Below are 24114 nucleotides of genomic sequence, written 5' to 3' on the forward strand. Positions count from 1 at the left end.
GGCCACAGGATGAAGCTGTCCGGTAACCTTGTCTTGTTGAGACAAGATTCCTCCTAGAGCTGAATTTGAAGCATCGGCTTCCACAAAAAATGGTTCTTCAGGTTTGGGATGTCGTAGTATCGGAGCAGAGATAAACTTGCTTTTGAGATTCTTAAAGGCATTCTCGGCTTCCTCGGACCAAACAAATTTAGCTCCTTTCTTCAACAACTTCGTCAAAGGGGCAACTTTCTCCGAAAATCCTTCGATGAAACGTCGATAAAAATTAGCAAAGCCAATAAAACTCTGCACATGTTTCACTGAGAGAGGAGACGGCCAATTCTCCACTGCCTTCACCTTAGATTCGTCCATAGCAATACCTTCTGGAGAGAGTACAAACCCCAAGAATTCCACCTTTTGAGCATTGAACACACATTTCTCCAACTTGACAAATAACTGGTGCTCCAATAATTTCTTCAATACCCATCGTACGTGTTCAATATGCTCCTGAAAATTCTCAGAGAAAATTAGAATATCATCAATATAGACGACTGCAAATCGATCCAAACACTCCCGTAATACGTCATTCACAAAGTGCTGAAAAGCTGCAGGAGCGTTGCAGAGACCAAAAGGCATGACCTGATATTCGAAAAGCCCCAGTCTGGTGCGGAAAGCAGTCTTCCATTCATCTCCTTCAGCTACTCGGACCAAGTGGTAAGCACCACGCAGATCTAATTTGGCGTAATATTTGGCCCCTTATACTTGGTCTAACAACTCTGAGATCAAAGGCAATGGATATCGATTTTTCTTAGTTGCAGAATTCAACGCTCTATAATCGATACAAGTTCTTAAATTGCCATCCTTCTTTGGAATGAAAAATAACGGCGAAGAAACAGGAGATGTGGAAGGTCGGATAAACCCATTTGCCAAATATCGATCAATATACTCCTTCAAATGCTGATTTTCTTTTTCTGTGAGTGCGTAGATGCGACTACAGGGCAATGAAGTTCCCGATTCAAGCTCAATTTTACAATCGTAGTCCCGATGAGGCGGCAACTTATTAGCCTCCACCTCATCGAAAGCTGCAGACAAATCAGCGTATTCCTCTGGAATTTCTTGAACTGAAACAGAACAAATGGAGGAAGCCGAACTGGCAAGCAAACAACATGACGACATTGGAACCTTCTCAGTATTCACATGCTTGCAATTCATTAAGCAATATTCTGAATCCATTTGAATAGTTCTCTTTGCCCAATCTATCTTTGGATTGTGTTCTGTTAGCCATGGAAGGCTCAGAATGAACTGAAATTGAGGAGCATCAATGAGACTAAAATTCAAAACACTCTCATGCTCCCCTGGACCAAACAAACGAATCTCCTCTGTATGATAAACAATTGGTCCAGAGGACAAACTGGTGCCATCGACAGCACGAACTGGTTCCGGTCTCTCCTTCTTGATAAATTGAATTCCCAATTCCTTTGCAAACCCGATGTCACAGAAATTTCCCGTTGCTCCGGAATCTATCATTACTGAAATGTCTTCCTGACCTTTTTCCCCAAACTCAATTCTGCTCAACACAATTAAATGGGGAGCTGCTGATTGCAATGTATTTGCTGCCGATTGTGTCTCTGGAGTTGACTCTTCTTTCGCTTCCACCAGGGCAACCTCTTTTACTGGTGGAGCCTGTCTTTTAACGGAATTTGACTCTTGGGTTTCTTTTGACAATCTTTCAGGAAATGTCCTGAATCCCCGCAGTATAGACATAACTTTCCAGCCCGTCTTCTTTCTCTTTCTTCTTTAGAGAGGGGTCCTCGAACTGAACCTATCTGCATTGGCTCTTCCTCAGACTGGACCTCCTTGGTCCTCAAGCCTTCGAACTTGCTGCGATCAAAACGAGGAGTAAAGATTCTACCGTCTTTCCTTCTTTCACCTTTTCGTTCTCCCTGTCGCTGATCAATTTGCAAGACCAGGTCAATCAACTCTGAAACCTCTGTAGGCCTGCGAGGTATTTGAGCCAGGCAATCCTTCAGTTCATCTTTGAGACCACGATAAAAAATTGAAGCTCGCTTCGCCTCCGGCCAATTTGTCTCTACAATGAGTTTATTAAATTGTGCCAGATAGGCCACCAGCTCTCGATTGCCTTGTTTTAGGTCTAACAACTCATTGTCAGTGGTTTGCGATACTGAACGACGATCAAAAATTTGCAGAAATTCTTTCTTAAAGTTATCAAAATTATACAGAATCGGATCATCCTTATTCACTAATGGCAATGACCAAGACGCTGCATCGCCGCTCAGGTAGGACAACATGAACGCCACCCTCGATTGGTCTTCCTTAAATATGACTGGTTTACAAAGAAAGTGCAAAGAACATTGTGTGAGAAAGATCTGGGCCTTATGCGGAGCCCCATTGAACCTCTCTGGAGCAGCCAAGGGTATAGTAGGGGACATAGCATGGATTACCTGAGTGGTTAATTCTGTTGTTGAGGGGGCTGGAGCAAAAGCTTGAGGTTTACTGCCCTTGTGACCCACTACTGACGCAGTCGATAATTCGTCTACTCTCTTTCTCAAAAACTGAGTCTCTTGATTGGACCTCTTTATCTCTTCCTTTAGGACCTGATTTTCTAACATTGTGTCATTCAATTGGGCTTGGATACCATCTAGAACTGTGGCTAACGACTTTAAATCAATCCCTTCAGCCATCCTGCTCAAGCGGAAGTTGGTTCTTTTGGCACTTCAATCTGTCAAGTACCTGAGTTCCAACGATGAGTTCCGCAGGAGCCGATGCTAAGCCTCTAACTCCCACACCTCGATGTCGAAATCGTACAGATTCCGACAGCAAGGAGGGGGGAAAGGGGAAGTGGATTGAGAGAGAGAAACACGCCACGTCTTCTTGCCTGAAGGGAGTTTGGAATCAGCTTTGTTCTTCTTCCTGTCAAAAGAGTTATTATGCAACCAAATTCATGCATTCAAATATTGGGAATTCGTTGTACTAAGATTAGACTCTACACCTTATATCTATGTTACCTTAACCTTCAGGGTGGCTAGCGAATCTCTACTGAGTTCTTGTACTGGAATTTTGTCTTACTTTCTGTGGTAGTGTACCTAGAACATAAAACACCTGATTATTCTCCACTCGCTTTCACTGCTGACCTTACTGCATGGGATGTAAATCTGGTTACCTAAACTAAGTCTTAATAGTCTTTAAACTGGAACCTTGAAATTCAACACCAGAAAACGTAGAGTGGAGGAGTCTTCTCTAAAGGTGGTAAGTATCTTTATATATATATATATAATGCACACCTACTTGTAGATACTCTACTGGACTGGTGTCTTCTTCAGAATGTCAACCAAACTTGAATATAAGTCTCTATAGTTGCGAGTACAAGAGTCTCTGGATTTAACTTAGTAACTGGCCTTCGAATTATCTCTAGTTAAGAGTCACTGAGAGTTGAGTTCAATTTGGCCAGAATTCCTGTGACGAACTGTTGTATTCTTTGTCGAAGAAAATATATACAAATTCACCTAACGAGATTACAGGAATATCTCACCATTACACTGTAAGCAGGAATTGCCTCGTGAGGAAAATTATACTCACGAACCGCCTGAAATACGAAAACTGAAGCGCCGCCAGAGGATAGACAGCCGCTTCGGGGTAACGAACAGTTGAAGTGCGCAGATGAAAATCAGTAAGCGCGCGACAACAACTGCTGTGATTCCTGACGAACAACTAGACCGGCAACCGGTTTGGCAAACCGGCGGCCATCTTAGGATTCTTGCAAATGATGCGTACCAATCTCCTATGCACAAATTGTGACCAGCGCTTGGCAGGAGTTGAAATGGCTCGCCCGAAACCATGTCGCTGCAGGCTTGACAGAACCATTACCAATCCCGTGACATCCCTTGTCTTAGCAGGTCTAAATGTAACTGAGAGATCGGGAGGGGCAATCCTGACAGGTCCTTGCGGGTGATCTTGTAGCCTTCCGGGATGGCTATGTCGATGTCCAGTGTATCAGGTTTGTCAGTCCTCACATCTGAGTTTGAAAAGGATTGTGATAAATAGGAATATCTTCCAAGATATAGTTTGCCTCCTCTTCATGTGAGTCTGTCACAGTCTGGAATAAATTTATGAGGAAGATGAGTTCTTTAAGAAAGTAAGTATTCTAGTAAAAATTAAATCTGTTACATTCAAATAATAACCATAAGTCAAATGCCATGGAGAGATCATTTAAACAAGATGAAGATTACATTTTTTTAAATTTAATTTTGTGTTTAGCGCAAGAGGTGCTTGATATTCATACCCTTGTGATCACACAAAAAGTAAAGGAATTAAAGTGACATTTGTATGTACCGGAAAGGCAAAATACCAATATGAAATAATGATATTGGAGCCAAACAATTTGTATGGATCCAGCATGGTTAATTACGACATGTACTATTGAAATCGACAGGATTTCAACCCTATTATGATTTCTGGGTCATCATCAGGAAAAAAGGTAGTGCTAGAGTATGAGATAACTAAAGAGGAAGATGAAGTATGGGGTATACCACCTTTGACTGGTCCCCCTTTGAGATCGTTTTCCAGCACTGCCTTAGAACTGGCCTAGTTTACAATAAGAAAGGGCCTTTGAGCATGTAATGGGCGTACTCGCTCTGATCCTACAAGGGCAGCTACATTTAAGAGAGGGGTATGTATCAGCATTCTTGATTATGTCCTGGTCGATGTAAGTTTCTGGCCTCTACTGTATGATATGGAAGTGGTGGTGCACTTTGATAGTGATCATAATTCCCTTGACGTAACTTTGACCGGTGACTCTTTAAACCAAGAGAAAAATAACCACAAAACTATGGTACCTGCCCCTGTGGTAACTAATATTCGCCGGTATTTTTCATGGCCAAATGTTATGTCTAATCAGGAACTGTTCTCACAGACTTCCAAACTTTATGTTACATACTTTGAAGCATATGTGGGACTGAATATGGATGTAGTTCCTATTCTAGACATTCATGTTGGCCTATCTAATGCCTTAAGGGACATTTTTTACCAAAATTGTACTATTAGGACTTCTAATTCATTGAAGGTGGAGAAATGGTTTAATCCGGCTTGCAAGTTAGCCAAGTCATCTCTGAGGAAGGCTATGATAGAGGGAAATAGTACTAATGTTAAAGCAGCAAGATCTCACTACAAATCTTTCTTGATTAAAGCCAAGAGGAATTGGAATAATAACTTATGGCAAGATATTTTGGATGCCGGGAAAAAGAACGACATTAGACTATTTTGGCTCCTTGTTACCCAAACTAAGTCAGAAAAACCTAATTTACATCAATATAATATTTCCCCGGATAAATGGGTATCTCATTTTACAATGCTTTATGCTTCTGGTGACTCCCAGGTCCCTGATAGCACTAGCTTTCTAAATGTATGGCCTATATCAGATCCCATTCCTCCTATCGTCTTTAGCTTAGGCGAAACAGTTAGAGCGATTGATTTGCAGAAATCTGCTAAAGCACCTAGACCAGATAAAATACCTGGGGACTTATATAAATCTGAACCTTTTATATGGTCCTCCTACCTTAATATGTTATTTAATGCTATTGCAGCTGGGGGGGAAGGTACCCGACTCATGGCTTGGAGCTGAAATTATAGCTATACACAAAAAAGGTGATCTGGGGGAGCCATCTAATTATAGGCCTATCAGCCTCATTGATAATGCCCAAAATATTTTTTCGAAACAAATCTTGATGAGACTTTTGGATTGGGTTGATACACAAGAGATTGTATCTCCCCTCCAGGCAGGTTTTAGGCCAAGAATTAGTACAACAGATCAAATGTTTAGATTTATTGTTTTATATTGGAAATATATTTTACTTCAGAAACAACAACTTTACGCGGCATGTATTGATCTTAGAGCAGCGTTTGATCTTATTCCCTTCTGCAAGCTCTGATAAACATGGGTGCTTCGGCTAACCTAGTGCATTTAATAAGTAGATCACATGTGAATAATTATGCACAGGTTCGCTGGGGTCCAACTGGAGAATTGACAGATCGTAATCCCATAGAGCGAGGAGTTCGCCAGGGCTGTGTGCTAGCGCCCACCCTATTTTCCCTATATATTTACGATGTTGTGGACACCCTAGAACATTGTAAAAACGACTCTCCAATTTTAAATACAAAAAGATACCTATTTTACTTTTTGCTGACGATTTCCTCCTCACATCTAAATCTCCGATGGGCCTCCAAATTTAAATTGATACGTTTAAATTTTTTTTTTATTTGAGAGGCTTAGAACTGAATATAAACAAAACTAAGTTTATGTTTCTTGGGAAGAAGGAAAAAAGAAGTCGTAGTATTCATGCCGGGGCGAGGCCCTGGGCAGAGTACATAATTTTGATTATTTGGGGGTCAGACTTTAAGACAATTTAGGGTGGGCAAACCAATTGGAGAAATGAAAACTAATTCCTGAACACAGATCCAATGCCATTTTAAGGTTTTATAATCAAACAAACTCGAGTGCTATTTCCCCTGCTGTGGAAGTCTACCAAACAACGGCTCAGGGTGCTGCTCTTTATGGGGCAGAGATATGGGGTTATGGTAATTTACAGCTGTTAACCATTGTCGAGAACAGCTTTTTTAGATGGCTATTAGGCTTACCATCTAGTACCCCATTAATCCCCATGTATCTTGATGTTGGAATAAAACGCGTTGCTCACCGGACCATTTTAAAAACTTTAATATATTGGATCCGACTATGGTCTACACCATAACTTATAGTCTTTAAAGACTCTCTGGCAGAGGTATTGAACCTTCAAGGAGCCAGGGAAATTCCGTGGGTTAAATCTGTTTCTGGATGGTTTTCCAAACTCGATATGCAGAACTTGTGGGATGAGCCTGTAGTATGCTCTTTGTCTATCTTAGGGCTATGCCATGGAATCTGGAATGTCTAGATGAAGGGTATTCTAATGTGACAGTTACTGCCTGGTAGCTGATGGTGAGGGTGTTAATGAATAAACCTTACTTGTTCAACTCTACATTTTCTTGTGTACTTACAACTTTACATTGGCGACGAGGACGGGATAGAGTGAAAAGGAAGAGGAAGAACACCCTAACATCAAGCTAAGTAGAAGGACGTGTTTAAAAAAAAAAATAATAAATCATTTATGGTTTTTCTGGAAGAAGGAGTAAATAAGAAAATTAATGAACAGCTGTAAAGGAATTTAAGTAAAAAGGAAGCAATATTTGACGTTTTAACTAAAATTGCACTTCCCCAGCGGCAGTAGATTTAAAAGAGGGAAAAGGGTTCCCCAGCGGCAGATGGAAATTGCAGAGGAAGTGCTTGGAGAGTCTTGTGAAGTGTTATTTAAAATATATGAGGAAAATAGTCGTTTTATCTCTTCTCCAGCGGCTGTATCGTGTAAAGAGAAGTTTGTAATATAGATACTATTTTACATTTTCAAAGAAAAAAATTGGGCATTTAAAGTGAATTACGACTTCTCCAGCGGCTGTTTGTTTATTTGTGGAGGGGAAGGAAAATAAACGTATCCGGGAAAACGTAGCCTTAAACGTTGGAAAGTCACTCGGTGAATTAGAAAATCAAGGAGGTGTTGGTTAATTACCGTTCTCGCTCTGGGAGGGAAAGCAATCCCGTGAGGCGAGCTCCTTCCTTGTCAGCGTTTCTCTTGAAGTGATGACGTCGTAGCCAGAGGAATGGGAGTTGGCGAAGGGCACGCGTGAGCAACGAAAGAACTCGAGCGTCTGTGCGCTCTCTGTCAGAAGTTCAAAGGGCACGCATTTAAGTCGGAGCGGAAGCCTTTTCTTCGCGCAGAAAGAGAAACGATTTGTCAGTGCTGTTGGAGCTTCATGAAAATATAAACGTGACAGCATTTTGTTTTCTTTTCTGGTAAACCGATTCATCGCATGAGGAAAGGAAGAGAAATGTTTGGCTGAAACAAAAAGGGAATTCATTTGCGGTGATACATTTTATGACTAAGACTATATTTACAAATTGTTGATTTGTTGAAAGGAAAAGAAAACTTATATATTTGCTTAAAGTCTTATCTAGTACTAGGAAATAAGCTTAGGTAATGTGTTTTGGGGCAAAAAAAAATTCTCATCTGTTTCAGGAAGAAAGTAACTTTGCATTTAGTTTAAAGGCAGTTTTTAAAAAAAATCGAACGTTGAACGTGGTGCATCTTGTTTTTTTTATTTGTTTAGGTTATAAGCATGCAGAATGTAACAACTCCTCCGTTTTTCTTGAGTGATCCAGGTGAGCCTAGGGTAAAATGGAGCAAATGGAAAAAGATTTTTGCGCACTATGCGAGAGTTTGTGGCGCAAATTTAAGTGCTGAAAGAAAATACTCTTTATTAATGCATTGTCTTGGTGGGGAAGGGCAGGAGGTTCTAGAAAATTTGCCTGCTTTGTCCCATCAAGAACAGAGGGGGTTGGATGAATATGAGGTTTGTTTGTTGCAACTTGACAAACATTATTTGCCTCGTGTTAGTACCATAATGGAAAGATATCATTTTGGAAGAAGAGAGCAAGGTAAAGAGGAGAATGTTGAGGAATATCTAACTGCTTTGAGAAAATTGTCTTCTACTTGCAAGTTTGGTCCTGCTAACGAGGAACGTTTGAGGGATCAACTAGTATTGAAATGTAGAGAAGATAAAATCAGAGAGGAATTGTGGCTCAAAGATGAACCACCTCTGGAGGAAGTTGTAAGTATAGCTAAGAGGGTTGAACACATGATCAAATGTGTTGATGAATTGAAGCATGATAAAGGGAAGTCTGAGGAAAAGATAGAAAAATTAGAAGTAAGGGAGGATGTAACGCAGGTAAAGGAGGTGAAAGAAAGCAAGCCCTTAGTAAATGATAAAGGTAAAGAGGAAGCTTCATCGTCAGGAGTAACTTGCTATAGATATGGAAAAGCTGGTCATAAGGCGAATTCGAAGTTCTGTCCTGCGATGAGCTTTCTCTGTCATGGGTGTGGGTTAAAGGGGCATTTTGTGAAGTTTTGCAAATCCAAGGAAAAGAAAAATGTAACCAAAGAAATGAAAGAAGTTATATGTCAAGTGAAGGATAAAGAAGGAAAGGATCATCCGACAGATTTAGTCAAGATTGAAGGAATTGAACTGGAAATGAAATTTGATTCTTGTGCACGCATTAACAATTGTTTCTAAAGAGTTTTATGAGAGATGTTTAAAGGATAAAAACAAATTAAGCAAAATGGATGTATGTGCAGGAGGATATGGTGGTGCACCTATAAGCATGATGGGATATTTCAATGCTGCCATTGAATTCAGGGAAAGAATTATTGTTGGTAAAGTCTATGTTTCAAAAGTAGGTGATTGTTTAATTGGGTGGCCTCATCAACGAATGTTAGGAGTCATACTCAATCCAAATGCTAATCCTCAGATCCAAATTCAGGAGGTTGTGTCTAAAGAAAATGCTTTTATGGAGGAGTTTCCAAAACTCTTTCAATCTGTTTTAGGTTGCCTGAAAGGTTATAAACATTGTATAAAGTTAAAGAAAAATGCTGTTCCAGTGATTGCTAAGGTCAGGAGGATTCCAATAGCAGTGCAGGAAAAAGTGGAACAGGAATTGGAAAAATTACAAAAACAATATATAATTACCGCTGTGGAGGCAACTGAATGGTTGGCCCCTATTGTTGTCGCAAGCAAACCTAATGGCGATATAAGATTATGCTGTGATTTGAGGTCTCTCAATAAGGAAGCTGTAGTGGACAAATTTCCTTTGCCCAATATTGATGAGTTGCTATCATCTTTAGGTGATGCCAAGATTTTCACAACACTTGATTTAACACAGGCTTATCATCAGATCGAATTGACACAGGATTCACAGGATCTTACGGCATTTATCACTCCGATGGGTGCTAGTATAAGAGGATGCCGTTTGGTCTTGTGTCTGCTGCGTCGGTTTTTCAACGTGTCATGGCATCTATTTTGAAGGGTATAAGAAATGTGAAATGTTATCAGGATGATTTGTTGATTTATGGTGTGAATCAAGAGGAACATGATAGAATTTTGAGAATAGTTCTAAAAAGATTAGAAAATGCGGGTTTGACTTTAAAATTTGAAAAACGTAAGTTTTCAGTCTCTGAAGTGAATTACTTAGGTCATACCATTTCTGCAGTTGGTATTTCACCAAAGAAAGAGCTAGTTGATACAATAAGGAACTTAGTATCACCAAAGTGGACGGATGTATGTCAGAGAGAGTTTGAGAGTATCAAGGAAGTTTAGTTGCGGCTCCTGATTTAAAGGCATTTGTTCCTTTTGAAGAGACTTATGTGATCACTGATGCTAGTTCAAAGGGTTTGGGGGCAATTTTAAAGCAGAGAAGGAATGGACATGAGAAGCTCATTGCCTGTGCTTCAAGAAGTTTGAGAGGAGCGGAACTGAACTATTCGGTCATCGAGAAAGAGGCTTTGGCCATATTCTGGTCTTTAAATAAATTCAGGAATTTTCTGTGGGGTCAGAAGTTTAAAGTTTGTTCTGATCATAAACCACTGAAGGAGATTTTCATGGTGAAAGGGTTGGATAATGTTTATTCAAGGATCCGAAGATGGGTGATAGGTCTACAAGAATTCTGTTTTGAAATTGACTATATACCGGGTGTGGAGAATGTTTCAGCGGACTGTCTTTCTCGTCTTGTTGATTGTTCCCTTGTTGTGAATAATGAAGAATTGGATGGTGAAAGTGCAGTTAATGTTTGTGAAATTACCTCTGGGGTCATTCTTGAAGAGGAATGGTTGGAGGAGTGTAATAAAGATGGTGAGATTGATGGTGTGATTGCTTCTGTAACGAGCAATATTAATTTTAAAAAAGATCTGCCCAAGGTGTGGCATTTGGTCAAGAATGAGTTATCGGTGGAAAATGGTGTTCTTTTAAGAGGTTCTAAGTTAATTCCTCCGAGTAGTTTGAGGAAAAGGTTGATTGAAGAGGCTCATCAAGGACATATGGGAATAGTGAAAACTAAAGAAAGGATTCGTTGTTCTTTTTGGTGGCCAGGGATGGATTTGGAAATTGAAAGGGAGGTGCGGAAATGTTTGCAGTGTAAGGTTAGTGATAAAAGTTTAGTGTCGCGCACTGCTCCAATGATCTGTCGTGATCTTCCATGTGGACCTTGGGAGGAAATTGCCATGGATATTGTGGGTCCACTCTCAGGTGAGCATCGTACCCCCTATTTGATAGTAGTGATTGATCTTTATTCAAGGTGGGTTGAGATCTCTTCTGTTTCTGAGGTGACCTCTTCATCTGTCATTGATTTTTTAAAAGAAATATTTAAAAGGGAGGGTTTTCCTAAATCCCTTTTGTCTGATAATGGTCCACAATTTTGCTCTGGTTTGATGTCGGACTTTTTGTTGTCTTGTGGAATTAGGCATAAAAGATCTTCTGTCTATCACCCAGAGACAAATGGGACCGTAGAAAGATTTAATAGGGTGATAAAGGAGAATTTTCAGCTTTCAAGGGTGAATGGATTGGATTGGAAGGTAGAGTTGCAGAAGTGTATTTTGGCGCATAGGTTTTCACCACAGATGTCAACCAAGAAAACTCCATTTGAACTTTTCAAAGGAAGAACTCCCAATACCAGTTTGAGTCCGGCATGGATGTTCTGGGGAAAAGGGATAAAAGATAATGGCATTGGTGAATGGAGAACGAGAGAGATAGAGCTACGTCTGAAAAATAAAAAGTGTTTTGATGAAAGGAAAAGAGTGCAAGAAGGGAGAGTTGAGGTTGGAGATGAAGTAAAGGTCAAGGCTCCTGTTGGTGCTTTGTCATGGTCCAAGTACTCTTGTCCCATGAAGGTTATCAAATGTTTTAATAATTCTGTGAAGTTAGAGAATGGGAAAATATGGAATTTGAATCGTGTTGCTATATTTAAAAAACGCAATGCTGATATTGGTACTTGTGCACATTATTCTAACTCCAGTGATGGCACAATGGTACCTGCTATTAGATCAAGCTCACGTGTGAAGAAAGTACCTTCTTACCTCAGTGATTACATCTCCTAGAAAAGGAAATATCTCTTTTCATCACATGAGTTCATTTCTCTTTCTGCATTTTGTACCAAGCTGTAATTTTGATACCTCTTTATTTTGCTGATTCATTTGTATTTTATTAGAACGTTTTATCTTATTATAAGAAAGAGGATGTGTAGTATGCTCTTTATGTCTATCTTAGACCTATGCCATGGAATCTGGAATGTCTAGATGAAGGGTATTCTAATGTGACAGTTACTGCCTGGTAGCTGATGGCGAGGGTGTTAATGAATAAACCTTACTTGTTCAACTCTACATTTTCTTGTGTATTTACAACTTTACAGAGCCCAACTCTATTTTAAAATCTGACATTAAACTACTTAAATATAGCTATTGGGCTTATATAAATGACCAATCTGTTATGAATACCCACAATAGCTCTGTAACTATTAGGTTCTTGGCTCATAAGCACTCTCCACTAATTGAAGAATTTTTAGATTACATTTTTCCATCTCCAACTAAAAACTTGTATCTAAGATTTTGTTATGGAATTTTACCATTGAGAATTCTTACAAGCAAATGGTCGGCAAACCAAGGAACTGAAATCTGCCCTATTTGCGACCTTGCACCTGAAGGCGAAAAGCGTGTACTGTTTTTTTGAAAGGAGTACTTTTAAATACGCCGTAAATGGCTAGTTCCCATTTGTCGTAGAATGGCCACAGGCAGTTATCTAGAAGCCTTTAGGATCCTGAAAAGTGATACATCACAAAAACAGTATTTGCTGTAAGTACATTTTTAGAAGCAATGTGGTATAGGAGAGCAACAATCCTAAAGGCTTTGGAATAATGAGTTTCATGGTTGATCATTTCCATTATGTATTGCAGTTAATTACATTCATTTTACGCACTATGCACAGTCACTTTTTTGTATATTTGTACAGCCCTTGTGTGATATGTGAAGATAGATTTGCTTATGCACAGGAGGAAAATTGTTGCTAGTTCAAACAAATGACTATAAAGTGAACCTGATGGTCAGAGTGGTTGATACTTGAAGTAATATGTATATTTTAGTTTGCTGTACTTATTATGGGATGTTTTATTGTGTTTTTATAATGTATTTAAACTGCCTGGAGGGAATTGTTAAAATGTAAAAATGATGTACATTATTGCTATTATGAATATTTTAATGAACTGATTGAAATGTTTTCGATAATTGTAGTGAGGCTGTATTGGTGTATATAGGACCCAGTACTTTTTTCCAGTGAATTGATTGTCTGTTTGAGCTTGTTTTTATTTGTTGTGTGTACTTTGATGGTTATCTAACCGAATAAAGTTATTCACTCACTAGTGCTAGAGAATTCATAAGCAGTATTGCAAATCACCTCACCTTCCTAAGGTATTCTCAAATTAACTATGAAGTGTGAACTCTACTTTTGAGTGCTTTCCATAGTTTCCGAACGCTAATTAACTTTGATAGTATACAATGATAGTATACTTTGATAATGGGAGCGGTGGGGAGGTTTCAGTGTCCACGTGTTTCTGTTGGGTGGTTCCTGAAGCGCAATCTAGGACACAGTGATGGTTAAACCTTGCAATAATGGACCTTGGAACTAAGCCAAAAAGGCATAAGTTGGACCCATGCAGTGTCACTCCTCCATCTCTCTAGTAGTGAGGTGGTTGTAGAAAATGCCCTGAGATTTAACCAAAAACAGAGGATTGGTTATTGAGTCTGTATATGATGGGTTTATGCCCTGCCATAATCATCGTTTCCTTGAACCTATCCGAGTGAGCTGATCCTGTCGGAGACTTCATAGACGTTGAATGCATCATTTTGCTGTTGTAAACCCAGTCACAACCCACCTTCTTATATGAACCATCAACCCTGTGATGTCTGACACATCGTTCAACATAAGCAGAGAAACTGAGACAAAGCAGTGGATTTATTTTCATATATTTCATAATCACTATCAGAACTCACCACCTCATGCTTCATACCCTTAATAAGCAGAGGAAGTTTTTCAAATTGCTCCCAATCAGCACCCAGAAACGGTCACACATGCCCTCATCACAAGTAAGCTGGACTACAAGAACTCCCTTTATGCCAGCATGAACTAAGAACTCAACAGAAGGCTGCAGACCTTTGAGAACTCTGAGGCTAGAATCCCTCTCGACCTGGCACGCTGCACCTGCATCACACCACACCTGAAGGAGCCCCACTGGTTCCTCATACACAAACAAGCACAATTTAAACCCCTTACTCACAATTTAAAGGCAATACATTACACTGACCCATCATACCTCAACAATCGCATCTGCTTTCACAACTCTTCCAGACACCTCAGCTCATCCGGACTCCTACTTGCACACATCCGGAAAACCAGATCTGGTGGTCGAGCATTCTCCTCGATCGCTCCTAAAACATGGAACGTCCTCCTGCTACACATGAGAGCCTCCTCCTCACTTGAATTCTGCAAGAAGCTGAAGACCTGGCTTTTTGAGTAGTCCCAGTAGGCCCTAGGTTTGGCTAGATTCGCTCCTGCTCAGCGCCAGAATACTCCCTGTGAATAGTGCGCTCTACAAATCTACTTCCCAGCACATCCCATTACCCACATAGCTGCCAAGGTTTCAGATTGCTATGTGTGACACTTTCATAATTTCTGTGTAATTATGAGTGACATTTCAACGAATATGAGTGACACTTTCTCATGAGCAAAATCAAGCAACGGTTTTCATTGTGTCAACTGAGTAGAGGTCTGGGGCAGCGTCCTGAGAGCAGTGAGCTACCGGCTCTGGCAGAGCAGGAACGCTGTAATTAAATATAACGTACTGTTGACTCGAAAGTTGGACGTCACCTGACCACAATTAAACGAAAAACGGGATGGGACTGACTCATATGTATACTTAAATTTACATGAGGCAATAATAAATAGTATGTAATGATCAATGAGATCTGGCTCATGCTCCGAACTAAGCGACGCTGCTCAGTGCAGCCTGGGAGAGTGGAGCTGTAACGGGGTCTCAGTCAGGCTGCAGTGAGTGACGCTCTAAATTAAATATATAACAGGCACTGCCAGGTCCTGTATTCGTTATATTTACCACGCGCCGGCTGCAAAACTATGTGTTACAGCCAGTGGAGGTTAGAGCAAACGGAGGCAGGGCTCGGCTGAACCGCCAGGCACAGGCACAATACAAAAACAATGTTATTGTTGTTGCCGCCTATTTGACATACCAGCGATGGAGTGCGCACACTGGTACTTAAATACACAGCTCCTTGGTGTGAGGTGCCTTGCAGGAATCCAAACAATGATTCCACGCATGACTGAGTCTGACCAGGCGGCCAGGCCTATGTCCACGTGGGAATGACTGAGAAGGCTGATAGGCACCAGCGCGGACATCAGCTCAGCTGCTGTCATTTAACCAACATTAACGGGCACCAGCTGAAAGTTACAAAATTAGGCTGACTCCAAAGAAACATTAGATCCCAACAATACTATAAATTCACACACCTGTCAGCGCGGCCGCAACGAGATCTGTAGCATGCCAAGGCAGTCAGATCCTATTGTAATAATCACTGGCTGATGAGAGAGGCTGTCTCGTGACCAGCCTGCAATCTCTCAAATTCCCCCGCCGCTTCTGCTAAGTTACTTTCTGTTCCTCCGGACATGACGGCACCCTACCGCCGCACATCCGGATTTAATCCCGGCCCCCTGGTGACACGGTTGGTGATTGACACAATTGCAGTACTGTCGGACTGAGGGCAGCCCGGCCCCCCTGCAGTGTGTGATGATTCATGATGAGCCACGCTGGCGCTGCACCCTTGTTTCCAGGGCAATGGGCAGCTCCTGGCAGAGTGCAAAGAGAGATACATTGTAGCGCTCAGAGCTGAGAGCAGTCTCTGATTAACTGTTTAGGAACTCGGAAGCAGGCGCAACTCTCTCGGAGCAGCAGAGAGAGCCCGGGCACAGTGACAGGCGCCGCTGGTGGCTCGCCTGGCAGCAGGTGGCAAAATGCGTGACAATGCATTTCAGTGCGGTGATGCGGATCACCGCACTGAAATGCGTGAGCACCTGTTGCGTGACGCTTGGCAGGACTGTACCCATCTCTCTTCCCATCCCCTTCTTTTCCAGCATGATAGACCCGCACATGCAACAGTGACTAAACCCCTGGGCGAGATTCTTTCATTTAGGGTTAGGCAATCATGGCCCAGTCCGAGTTCCAAGTTCCTGCCTCCATATGGACATAAAACGGGTTTGCCCCAACCCTGGTGGGAAAAAGGCTTATGGTATAGCAGATCTTTTTTTAGTTGTTTTAGTTTAGGTGAAATAATAATTTCAATTTTCTTTACTCACTTAGTAATACCCCTTCTCCGACTCATCACACAGATGTGAATCTAAAGAGCACAGATGAAGTAAGTAGATTAATGTATGATTATTTACCAATTGGAGATAAGAAATGTTGATTCGTTAGGCAGTACTTAGCTTCACTCGCTTTTGGGGATGTTGTATTGTTATCAAAAGCAATAAAAAAATACATTATGTAAAAACGTGTGACTCTGCCATGAGCGCTGTGGCTCATTTTTACATAATTGAATGTCGCCACTGGCACCTGCTGACGATTAGTCAAATCTTCTAGAATACATGGTTGCTTCTTTGGTCGACATAAGTAATTTGTGTTCAACTTCTGCGTAGTGGAAATATTCTGATTAACTACTTAGTTTGAAGTGGCTTTATTAAGAATATCAAAATCGTACCTGTTTATTTCTTGTATATCCACTTCCTCGTGTAGATGCTTCACGTGTCCGCCACTACCCAGGATACTCAGAAATGGCTGCTTGAAAATAGATTCTCCTCATACGCAAGGATGTTTTCCTATTTCTCAGGTATGATTTATTTCTGCTTTCATTTTTCCGAAGAGTGGAGAGATGGGTTAATATGGCTTAATAAAAATAATTATAATTGTCATGCATGTTAAAAATTAATATGAAGTCTAACCCCTTTGTCCACGAATTCCACAGAATGGTTACACTTTTGGTTTTGAAACTGTATGGAGTGATATAGACCCTAATGTGTATATTTTTGTAAACAAAGTATGATTCTATTGGTATTAACACTAGTCAGTCATTTTTCTGGGCAGAGTGAAATAACTCAAAATTTGAGGGACTTTTGACATTTTCTAAGATAAAACAACCTAGAAGTTAAGGTAGGTTTTCTTTCATCCATATTTTTCACATTCCCGCAGCTAATAACTGCCTCCCAGTAGTAGTGATTGTCAGTGGGGGAAATCTGTGTTTATACTTCACAACATATAGTTATGGGACCTTACTACTGGTTAATGCTTAGTAGCTTTATGTAAGGGGAGGACATCCCTTTTATCAAAGTGAAAAGTTGTTGCCGATTGCATGATGTAACCGATGGCCTTGCACTGTTTTGATATCAAGCCGCTCCCATATGATCCCTGGGGTGGAGGTACTGCCCTCTAATGTATGCTATGAATGTATTTTATTGTATTGTAATTGCATTATTATAGCGCTTACTACCCCTGATGAGGCATCGAATCGCTTTTTCGGCGAGTATCTCGCTACTCCGGAACCCATAAAGGATTAGTGTTGAATTAGTATAGTGAAATATGTAAGTAATTTGAGTGGTGTATAGTTTAGTCCGTTATTTGGATTCAGAAGGATAGCGGAGGGATAGAAGAGGGAAAAAAGTTTGTATTTATATAGCACTTGTTACCCCTGATGGGGTGTTCAAGCACTTTTTTCGGCGAGTAGCACGCTAATCCGGAACCCATTAAGGATTAGTGGTGAATTAGTATAGTGAAATATGAGTGTAATTAGAGTGGTGGATATTAGTCTGTTATTTGGATTGAGAATGATAGCGGAGGGATAGAAGAGGGTAAAAAGCTTTGCATTTATATGGTGCTTGTTACCCCTAATGGGGTGTTGAAGCCCTTTCTCTGCGAGTATTTCTGCTTTGGGAGTACCCCTTCGGAAATTACTATATGCTATAAGCCATAATTAAAGCTAGTGCTCCGGACGAAGAAAAACCCGCCAAATTAGCAAAAGGGAAGGCTCCTGAAATATTTAAGAAGAAGGCTAAAGTCACAAAAATCACAGTATCTGAGGACCTATCCCACTGTAAGGAAAATCTTCTACACCAGACCTACAAACAAGCACTGCTTTTGCTTTAGAGAGGGACACCCAGGTTTTTATTAATGTTGCCTGTTCTAATAGATAACGAGCATTTACAAGAGAACCCCTCCCCTGACTTACCACCACAAAATCCTTCTATAACTCTTTTCATTGTTTCTCTGAGCACCAGCCAGAGGAAGCAGTGGGCTTGATTCATGATTTAAATGCCAAAGTTGCCAATTTGAAACACATTTTACTGGGGGTGGTGAACATTCTCAGCAAACCACTAGGTTCTCACATTTCCTTGCAAAGGGTGCCCTCTAGAGAGCTCATTTTACCTGCTTCAGTGGGCTCTACGGTTTTAAAAAGTCCACCAATGACATTTCAAGAACCTTTTCAGCCGCAATAAGTACAGCATGTACAATATAAAGACTCCACAGGATCAAGATCTTGATGGCAGACATGGCTAGTACTCTACTATTAGATGTACAGCATTACTGACTTTCTCGTCAATCAAGCCCTCTCCTCGAATGGCTACAAGAGCCTCTGCTCCACCCAGCCATTCCGAACCTGCATTTTTGGTCGATGGAAATGAGTGGAAGCGACCTAACAACTTTCTAAAATCCTCTATCAAATATAACATGAGGAACTCTTATCCACTGGAGGTCCACAGTATTCATGGTAAAGGTCCCGAAGTTATCAACGGGGTCCTTTCAATGCAACGATTCGTTGAAGTACAAGGTCCTGCATTGGATAAGACAATCTAGACCGTGTTGTTCAATTATTTGCTCTGATATTGTATATCACAGGGCCAGATTGGGACTCAATTGAACTGACATTAGCCACCGCTGATCTGGTTGAAGGCATATTTTAACTAGACCAATGGGCTTCTCCTGTCACTAGTGTATCCAAGATAATGGGTGGGAAAGCTGGTCCGGTTATTGGGAGGAAATTGGATAAGCAAAAATGATGATGCTAATCCAATTAATTCCCAGAAAAGTGGTTTGACAGAGATTGATTGACAACCTCCCATATCATCTAAGCTGCTTGCTATGCTTACTCAATCACTCTCTCTTGGTGAGGATGTTAGGCAGCATTATCATGGCATTGGGACATTTGTTTCATTTTCAGGTAGGTAGAGGGATCATGACAGCTCCCCAGTATCAAGCAATTACAACTCTGGTGTGCCAAGTCAACCCCTAAAACCTGGACGCATGAATGCCCCTAGTTAGTTGGAATATAGCAAGAATTCTATCAAATTGAAGAGGAGGATTGGGGGAAATGTATCGACAAGTTTAATATCTGAATTTTTCAGGAGTCCTGGGCTCTCACGAAGATCTGTAGACAGGGCTTTGTAATTTTCAGTATACAAGATTTGCCCTCAAAAGCAGGTAGACCTTCGGGAGGGCTTACTATATGGATTAAAGTATATCTTGATTCCTTGATCAAGGTAATAATTCCCTAGATCTACTTGTGCTAAGTTTATCTTCCAAAACTGGGACCCTCTATTTGCTGGCAAACATCTATAAAAGATCCTCTTCCTTCACCAAAACATCACAGACTATATCAACCTTGTACACTCTTTTAATCGATCTCAGTTTGAGTCTCCATGTGATCTTAGCAGGGGATTTTAATGCTCGTTTTGAGCCGTATGGGCGCTTCCTGGAATTGATCTGAGAAGAAGATGCACACTGGGGAATCCCTGCATGTTCTAGATTAAGCGAAGCCCCTAAAATGAGCCTTGCCGCACTCCAGATAGTAGATTTAATGGTGTCATATGGCATAAGAGCATGTAATGGTCGATCCGCTGCTAACAATAGTGCCATACTCACCTTTGACTGGGGTGCCTGTAAAAGTAACATTGATAATATATTCATGGATATATGGATCTGGTATGAAATGGTATGCACAGTGGTCATAGACCGCCATGACAGTGATCACTCCCCCATTACACTGGATTGGAAGGGTTCTCGAATAAGGGATCTATCACACCAAGAGTTCCCTTAGCCCCTAACTCTTTTATATTGTCAAGAAACAAACAGAAAGTGAAGTGGGACGTTATATCCAAATCAGATGAGAATATCAGAGGAACTTTATATTCTGGAATAAAAACCTCTTTCCCCCCCTCCCAGATTATGAAGCTGCACAAGAGGTTTTTTTCCACGGCAGTGGAGGTATTTTTCAATGACGCCAGTAACCTAAAATATCCCCCAAAAATGAAAGCCAATGGATGGTTTAATGAATCTTGTAAAAATGCAAAAAAGGGGTTTGGTGACAGCTTTAAAAACCAAACAGAGATCAGAGATATTTGAGACTAGAATACAATTATGCCAATATTGTTAAAATCAGTAAAGCTTAGTGGGAGGTTAGTATTTGGGAAAACCTACTAGCCGCATCAAAAGGTAAGGATACTATGTGCTTTTGGCAAGCAGTTACCCAGGATGGACTTAGGAATTATGTACGTTCTGAATGTTATATTATAGCAAGGGTTTGGGAGGAGCATTTTTTCTACTCTCCACGCAGATACACCTTTTAGCAAGCACAAATCAGACATTGTCTATAACAACTAGCACCAAATTACATAATATAGAATTAGTTTGCTTCACTTTAGATTTTGCCATATTGGCACTACAGGCACAGAAGATGGCTCAGAAGATGGGAAAAGCCCCAGAGTTGTATAGAACCCCGCAGACTTGTTTAGCTCCAAACCTCAGATCTGGGGATTGTATATTAACTGCACATCCAATGCCACAGAAATGACCATCTCTTAAGTTTAATAGATAATATGCAAAATGTTTATAGCATGTACATTTTAACAAAGCTGTGGGACTGGAGAGCCTCGGATAATGTGCTAACCCCTTTTCAAGTGGGATTCAGACCTAATAAAAGCACAAAATGGTTCAGTGACTTAAACATAAAAAATTGATCTTTGTGGACATAAGATTGTTCTTTCAATTCAACATAGGTCAAGAGTAGCCCATCATGAAAACTGTCTCTGATGATCAGTACACCTACAGAGTGCCAGTGGTTTAGGTCAGTAAGTGTTAAAGCATCTTTTCTGTCTTGGAGGTTGGAGGCCTAGAGGGATAGCTGGTGTGTATGTTTAGTAGTTTCTACATTCGCCATGGGGCATCTGACGAAGCTGTTATCAAGCTGCCGATCCGCTATTTAGCGACACACCCAGTGCAATTGCGCTGCAAGGTAATAATGTTCAAAGTTCGGGGTTTCTAGGCCACCCCTGTCAGTTGGGAGTCTTAGTTTTTCCTGAGCCACCCACGATGCCTGTTCAAGCAGATAAGGTCTCCCGATAAAGTGTCTAAGGCAGAGGTCTCCAGCCTTTTCTGTCGTAAGAGCTACTTATGTTCAATGAAAATCTTCCCAAGCTACTAATATTATTAGTGTAGTAATAGTGAGCACAACATACACATTTCTGTTAGTGGCCACAAGGGAGATTATGTACACAGATAGGCTTACCAGCAGTAATGTAAAAAAAAGTCTTAGTCATTGTACAATGCCTTTCCTCAGGTAATCCAACCATAGCTGCAATGCCCCTGGCACCCAGGTATTAATATTAGTAATACATATCATCTATGCCACATGAGTTATCACTCAAATATCAATTTTAAATATATTCTGAAAATCCAATCATGTTTATCTAAAAGTCAGCTTCTGAGTTTTGCAAATGCATATATTTTCAACTCAAATACACACTTTTGATTGTAGCTAGATTAAATTAACCAACAAAAGCTTCTAATTTAGTACACTTGGCTCCACACAGTAGAGCTACTTATAGGTAGCTGGGGATCTACTCATTGGAGAAACCTGCTCTAAGGTGTGGAAAAAATTCACCAGTAGCTACAACAGGAGGTTCATGAAGTAGTATAGTAACCCTGGAAGCATGACATTTTTTGGTAGGACAACAGGCCCTGTCACAGAAAGCAGTAAGTTTCCCAAAAAGTGATGTCCGTGCAAAGCGCCGACACCATTTTAGTGATGTTGCTATCTAGCAGGTGTTGTTCGTGTTGGTAGATTCTTTCACCCAGGAACATTCTATTTTGCCACTGGAGGATCCCCTCCCTCCAATAACCTGGGTAACCTAGGGAGAATCTGGGTGAAGGGGGAACAGACATGACTTTTGCCAGTTGACTCCAGATCAGACACCTTAGCAAAAGTAGTGAGCGTTGACGCTATGTCATCTGGAACCAAAGTAGCACTCCTAAAGTACAACAGCATGTCATTGGCATAGATAAAGACTGACTGAGTCCTATTGCCCAATGTAATGCCCCGATCAGTCCTACACCATGTGTATAGGCGCCATGGTAATGGAAATTAGGAGAAGAGAATGTAGGCTACCCAATCTGCTGCCTTTGAGGACTGTTATTGGATTGTAGACTTGTCTACCGGTTCTTACCCGCGCCATGGGTGCTGCATAAAGGAGTTCAATCATACATACCTCATATCTACCATGCCCAGACATCTCCAATATTTTGAAGGTGTAGCCACAATCTGAAGAATCAAATGCTTTTTCTACATCTAGGGCCATGCAAGCTGCAGGGTATCAAGAACACTGAGTAAACTCAATGATACTGAAGAGAGTTATGTTGAGAAAGGTGCTCCTGCCTGGCACAAAGCAGTTTTGGTCTGGTTATATAAGTCTGCCTCTTTGATCCTGCTTTCAGCTTGTACAATGAAACTTGATATCTGACCTACATGTCTCTATCTGCTAGTCATAAAATGGGACATTATTTTTTCCCCTTTCTCCCTTCATTGACCGCTTTAAATGCTGTTTTAGGTTCCAAGAAAGGTGCTAGTCTTTGGTATAGGGCATCTCATTATCTCCACAATCTTTTTACTGGTTCTACAATTTCACTATCCCTCCATTTTGTGTATCCCTGCAAGACCGGCACAGAACACTTCTGCCAGGGAGACATGTGGGGTCTTAAGACAGGTCTTCCCAATATCCCATGGGCTTAGCTGGTCTGGTTAAAGACTATGATCATTGAGATCAGGAGAGACTATTCTGCAGCCTTAACCTCCCCAGTTGGAAATATTGCTGCAGATTCATTCAGATACCTACTATTGTTGGCCATCTAACAGTAGCTCAGTTTTACCGAGAAGTTGTATAAGGTACTATATATATGCTTCATGGCAATTCGTTTGATTTATAATCCAAAGGAATTGTGTACTCTCCTGTGCTGACACAAAATCGTTTTTTAAGCAGTTATATGAGGTCGCTGTCTGGCCTTTTTTAAAACTTTTATAAGAGCTCATTATTTATTTCCCTTCCTATGTTAACTGAGGGATTGCATGGTTAGAGAGAAACCCGCTCTGGCTTGAGTTAATTTTTTCCCACTCAGAGTTTTATAGAACTCAAGAACTATCTGCTCAACCTGTGAAACTTTCTTCAATAGTATTAGTTGATGGAGTAACAAACAATCCTAGCTGTACAACTGTGTGCCAAATTCACCATACCTTTTAAAAAAAATGCTTTTAATTGGTATTTTATCAAATAAAAAGAAAAACAACAAAGAATATAACATGTGCAACTGAAACCACCCAAGACTAAATTTTTCATGTTAGAATATTTCTTAGCCATCTTTATTTACAATATGTATCCACCCATCTCGCCCACCTTTCTTTCGAGATCCATTTGACATTTTTCCAAATTCCCTATACTCAGCGAGACCCAGTTCTTGGGAGAGGGCCATCACTGTCACAAGCATCTCGGTCCAAACAGCTAGGTCATCCGTGCTATATCATCAAATCATTTTTCACCAGCATGACCTGTTGAGTCGTGATGCGACCCAATGTATGGCTATCTGGCGCTGTTGTGCAAGTTTTATTTTTTGGAGATTTCTTTGACTTATTATTTCACTATAAAGCAAGGACATTTTCACTGACCTCTCTAGTGTAAGTGCTGTGATGCCCGTCAGTGTCTCTACTACCCCCCCACCCCCTCAAAATCCCACTATCTTCACAAAAGCCCAAGTCATGCGTAGGGAGTCAGCTGAGGGCA

At 40.7% G+C, this 24114-nt stretch overlaps 1 protein-coding gene across 3 annotated transcripts in view; it reads left to right on the forward strand.

Annotated features, from left to right (window-relative positions):
• The window catches only part of UBP1 (upstream binding protein 1), a 550328-nt gene that overhangs the window by 406440 nt on the left and 119774 nt on the right, over positions 1-24114 (forward strand). For all 3 annotated transcript variants that reach the window (XM_078688332.1, XM_078688330.1, XM_078688331.1), the window contains 2 exons: positions 16322-16376; positions 16754-16847. In XM_078688332.1, coding sequence (XP_078544458.1) covers positions 16322-16376; positions 16754-16847 — 149 coding nt within the window. The remainder of the gene's footprint in view (positions 1-16321; positions 16377-16753; positions 16848-24114) is intronic.

This window comes from Lissotriton helveticus, chromosome 4_1 (genome assembly GCF_964261635.1).
Source record: "Lissotriton helveticus chromosome 4_1, aLisHel1.1, whole genome shotgun sequence".
Taxonomy (NCBI): Eukaryota; Metazoa; Chordata; class Amphibia; order Caudata; family Salamandridae; genus Lissotriton; species Lissotriton helveticus.